This window comes from Marmota marmota, unplaced genomic scaffold, assembly GCF_001458135.2.
Source record: "Marmota marmota marmota unplaced genomic scaffold, marMar, whole genome shotgun sequence".
NCBI lineage: Eukaryota > Metazoa > Chordata > Mammalia > Rodentia > Sciuridae > Marmota > Marmota marmota.
This window is the reverse complement of record NW_026000052.1, coordinates 1140981-1145938: the sequence shown is the minus strand read 5'-3', so window position 1 is coordinate 1145938 and position 4958 is coordinate 1140981. Positions and strand designations below refer to the sequence as shown.

General features: G+C 63.2%; 1 protein-coding gene across 6 annotated transcripts; it reads right to left on the bottom strand.

The window, feature by feature from the left end:
- Positions 1-559: 559 nt before the first annotated feature.
- Fbxw5 (F-box and WD repeat domain containing 5) lies at positions 560-4958 on the bottom strand. Of its 6 annotated transcripts, none has more exons than XM_048813293.1 (9): positions 4851-4958; positions 3796-4011; positions 3336-3493; positions 2840-3014; positions 2621-2769; positions 2101-2530; positions 1656-1803; positions 1354-1584; positions 560-1274 (listed from the first exon to the last, which is right to left on the bottom strand). In XM_048813293.1, exons 2-9 carry the CDS (start codon positions 3986-3988, stop codon positions 1031-1033), a joined length of 1728 nt encoding a protein of 575 aa, XP_048669250.1. In that variant the 5' UTR covers positions 3989-4011; positions 4851-4958; the 3' UTR covers positions 560-1030. The 6 variants fall into 6 exon arrangements, with proteins under 6 accessions (XP_048669250.1, XP_015361292.1, XP_048669251.1 ...); XM_015505806.2 differs by having other exon boundaries at positions 1354-1566; positions 4851-4893; XM_048813294.1 differs by lacking the exon at positions 4851-4958 and adding an exon at positions 4523-4661.

Genomic DNA, 4958 nt, shown 5'->3' with positions numbered 1-4958 from the left:
CTTTGCATGCCCTGCAAGTCCCACCTGCATGTGGAGTCCAACCTTGCCCCTCCTTGTGGCCAGTGGGCTGAGTCCAGCAAGACCGAGGCGGCCTCTGCTCGTTGCTGCCTGGCCTGGAGGGACACTGCCTCACTAGGCACTTCTCCCTACACATTGCCTTTCTCTGCTCCTTGGTGGGACTGAGGGCAGCTCAACACAAGTTCCCAGCATAGCTGCTTCTTGGGGGGTCACAGTAGAGGCTGACCCTTCTGAACCTTGCCCCTTCCCTCAGCCCCAGAGCTCCAGGCAGCTGCGTGCTTCCCCACCAGTCAAGGAACTCCCTGGGGACACTGCTCAGCACTGGCCTGGGCTGTGTCCGACAGTCCCCCCAGGGCCATAAGCACAGGGCGCAGCAGAGGACACAGGCACCTCAAAGGTCTGAGGGACCTATGCCTGCATCAGCACTTCTGCTTCAGCCTCCCGTCACTTGTTGGGAGGAATCCTAAGGTAGTCACCACCAGGCAGAGGGGCCAGCAGTGCCCGGGGCCCCCTCCCTGTGGATAGAGACTGGACAACCACGTGCTGTGGCCAGCTCTTTATTCAAGACCCTGAAGAGGTGGTGTGCACATGCAGCACAATAGGCCCAGCAGACTGGCCCCTCCCAAGCGCCTCAGTGCACAAACCAGGTGCCCTCTGCCACCATTGGGCAGTCACCCACAGCCTCCAGGTGCAGATTGCCTTGGCTGTCCCAAGGGCTCAGGCCAAGGCCAGCTCAGGACTGCGTGAACTTCCAGCCCAGGGATAGGGGTGGGCAAGGAGCAGGGCGTCTAGTATCCTGTGCACCCAAGCTGGCCAAGAGGCTGATATGGGGTCTATGGTACCGCCCACAGCGGCCACCCTAGTGCTGAGCCTGATGGCCGTGAGCAGGTTGCGTGAGCGAGCGTGTGGGGCTGGGCTGTCCCCTTTCTAAGGCATGGCTGCTGTGAACTTCTCCGCCCCACTCAGGGAATAGCCACAGGCTTTGTCCCTGTGGGTCCCAACACTGGAGTCCTCAGCGCCTGTGGCTGGCAAACCAGGAGAAGAAGGGGCGCAGGCGTGGGCGTGAGGCCTGGAGGACACGCACTGTGCGTGGTGAGCGCCAGGCTTTGATGGTGGCATCATCACTGGCTGTCAGCAAAAGCTCCTGCTCCTGGGGGCTGAAGGCCACCGAGTTGACCACGTCCTCGTGCCGCAGCTTGGCCAGGCAGATGTTGTAGTGGCGGTCCCAGATGTAGCCATGCCGATCCTCAGCCCCACTGTAGGACAATGCCTGGGATGAGCCTGCCACCCTCCTGCTGTGTCCCACCCTGAGCCCTGAGGCCCACCCAAGCACACCTGGCCACGAAGTCCTTGCTGACATCCAGGAAGATGAAGAAGCACTCATCATTGGGTGTGTAGGCGCGGTGAGCTCGCAGGGCCCGCTTCACCTCCCGCATGGTCTTGAGGTCAAACACCAGTAGGTCGATCTCCTCTGCAATGGGTGGTGGCTGCATGGGGTCAGCCACCACAGAGCCTGGGGGCCAGGCGCGGCTGTTCACGTACAGGTACCTGAGCGAGGGGCATGCGCTAGGTACAGGTGGGCTGCTAGGTATGGGTCACCTGCAGGCACCCCCACCCAGGACGTGTCAGAGGCCCACCTGTTGTCAGGGGATAGGCCCATGCCAATGATGTGCCCATGCACATCAATGACATGGTCCAGTGCATCAAAAAAGGCATCAGAGCCCCGGCCCTCGCCCAGCACAGGCCCGGCAGTCGTCATCTGGTGTGGCAGGATCTGCTTGATGCCTGTGGAGAGGCCGGGCCAGGGCCCTGACTAGAGCTGCAGGGAGGTCACCTCCAGGACACCCCCACCCGATAGCACCTGAGGGGACCATGGGCTGTGCCTATACTGGGGCCCAGGTCTGAGTCAGACGCACCCAGTCACTGGTTGACCAGCACTGCCTGCACTTCCACATCTCAGACCCATTCCCTCAGGAGCAAAAGTGACCTATGGGCTGTCCTGCCCTAAGGGCTCTGCACCGAGGAAGGCCCAGGCAGGCCCAGGCAGGACCTGGGGTGTTGCAGGCCCTGTGCTGCTGTTACCGATCTGGTGTGGTGAGTAGGTGAGGCAGCCGGTGGTGAAAATGAGGTATTTGTTCCTGGCATCAGCGGCACTGCGCTCTGGGGGCTTGGTGCGACCCTGGGCCAGCAGCTCAGCCACCCTGGTTTCCAGCGCACGCTCCGATAGTTGCGTGCCCCCATCCAGCACACCATCCAGCACACGCCGCAAGCCCTCCTTGGCGCGGCCCGGTCGGGGGTTGCGCAAAGGGGGGCTGGCAGCCTCATCTTCGCTGTCACCACCCAGGTCAAAGACTTGGCAGAGGGGTGTGGCCTGGTCGCTGGCGTCCAGCAGGAGGTCAGGGTTGTCAAAGCGGCTGCAGTCGGCCACCATCACTGTGCGAATGGTGCTGGCATTGAGGTTCTGGATCTTGAAGAGCCGCTTTACCACATTGACGTTCTCTGACTCCACGTCCTGGGCAGGGACAGGTGTGTAGGTGCAGGGCCAGGCCTGGGGAGCTCCAGCTTCCTCAGGCCTGGTCCACCTGCCCGGCCCCACCCGCACCTGGAAGGCGTTGTTGAGCCACAGCACTGAGCAGGATGTTATGTCTCCAATGCGGTGCAGGTTCCCAGAGATGAGGCTCGTTTCTGTGAGCCAGCAGCCGAACACATCATAAGGCTTGTTGCGCACGCGGGACAGCAGGGCGAAGGAGTCTGCAGGGAGGCGGAGCTGAGCAGGCTGCCGACTACAGGCAGTGGAAGACCCACCCGGGCTCCTGCTCACCTAGGCTGATGACTGCGATCTCGCCTGAGGAGGAGTTGTGTGGCCCCAGGAACACGCCTGAGGCCAGCAGCAGGGAGTCGTCCTGGTTGAACTGGGAGAACTGGGTGTAGCTCCAGTTGTAGGGCCGCATGTCCGCGCTGTGCAGCAGCGAGATGGTCAGGTCGTTGTTCCAGATCTACGGGAGAGGAGCCAGTGGGTGACTGGCCAGGGCTGGTGGCTGTATAGGAAGTCCTGGACCCTTCTCCACTAAGGCTGCCTAAAGATGCTGTGGGGCGGGGACTCCTTCAAGCATCTCATCCCCCCTACCCCAGGCGACCTGGGAATCCTGCCTTCCCATCCTCTCCAGCAGTCAGGGATGTCCTAGCACTGGGTCGTGTGGTCTAGGCTGGGGCTCCAGGTCCCAGCACAAGTGCTTCTTCCTAGCTGACCCTCTCTGCTGGATGCAGAGACTGGCCGTTTCCCACCCAACCCACCTGCTTGGGTGGGGCATCCTCACCTTCACAGTGCAGTCCTTGGAGCAGGAGGCAAACTGGTACCCAGAGTGGGAAAAGCTGAGGTGCAGGACCTGGTCAGTGTGCTCCTTCAGAGTCTGCACCTCCACGCAGGGTACCATGTCGTAGAGCCGACGGAACTCCTCATACCAGGATGTGGCCGCTGTGGGCAGGACAGCGTCACTGTCAGTGTTGGTCCTAACCCTTCCTCCCCACAGCCAAGGCCACCCTGAAGAGTGGGGCCACCAGGAGTGAGGGCCCTGGTGCCTCTGGAGCCAGCCAGCCTGGAACCAGGACTCAGCTGGGAGTGCATCTTCTGCTCTGAAGCCCTTCCTGCCTGAATGGTCCATGGCCCCAGAAGGTAGACAGCAGGAGCTCCCCAGCATGGTTCAGAACATGGCAGGGGACAGCCCTTGCCTCCCACATGGCTGCTGAATGGGCTTTGGGGCATGTGCAGGTACTGACCTGGGTGTCGGGGTACATCGCGGGCCACCTGGTAGTAACGGTAGAACTGTTCCCTCCATAGGAACTCATCCCGGGACACGGCCTGCCACTGTCGGCACACCAGCCCAGCGGCCAGCACGTCCGCAGGGCCCAGGCTCAGGAAGATCTGGTAGACGAGGCTGTCAGGGAGCAGGGGCGTGCCCCCCTCGTCCATCGTGACATTCTGCCCAGGCAGCCCTGAAATCCACCAGAGGCTGCCCTGAACCCAAACCTCTACCCCAACCCCTAGGAGAGGTGCAGACCTGGAGCTCAAGCTGTGGCAGCCCCACTGTTCCTCCAGCCCCACCAAGTGCCACGCTGGGAATTCCACTGGACTGGGTGTTTGTGGAGGGTACTGCTGCACTGACCACTGCAGCTCCATGACAAGCCTGCACAGCCATTTCTCCCCAACCCCTGCAGCTAGCTCCTAGGGCTTGCTAGAGCACTGGAGCAGGCACAGCCACCTCAGCACGGCTGGGCCTGGGGCAGCCTGAGGTGGAGCGCAGGTGGGCCGCTGGACCCCAGATCTGTCTGCTCTAAAAGGCCTTGGCCCAGGTCACATCCTGCAGATGGGGCCCTTTGACCGCCCCCCCCCCAACCCGGGGCCAGGGAAAGAGCTGGGTGCCAGGGCAGGTAAGCAGGTCTGGGCTGCCTGTACTGGTGGGTCCGAGTATAAGCCGTCAAGGGCCAGTGACCCCCCTGAGCTGACCTTGCTGCCCCAAGGTGTACGACTGTCAGCTCAAGACAGACTTCCTTCCCAGAAGGGGCCTGGCAGGCCCTTGGCCTCTGCCCTAAGGGCCTGGCCAGGTGGGGGACGTGCGGGCAGGGGGTCAGGGTGTGAAGGGGCAGGCGACGGGGTCCGGGCAGGGCCGCGGGGCGGGACAGGGCACAGGCAGCCGGCAGCACATTCATTCGCCCGGCCGGCGCAGGCGGGGTACTCCGCTGGGGACAAGGCTGGTACCGGGGGACAAGACCAGACCAGGCGTGGACAAGGCCAGGGGCGCCGGCGAGTGCGGCAGAGCCGAGGCGGGACTCACCGCGGCGCCTCCGCCCGCTGCGTTGCGCGGAGCCGCTTCCGTCGCCGCCGCCCCCGCGTCTCTACGGAAGAGGCCGCCAGGCCGGACGCTCCGAGCCCCGAGGCATCG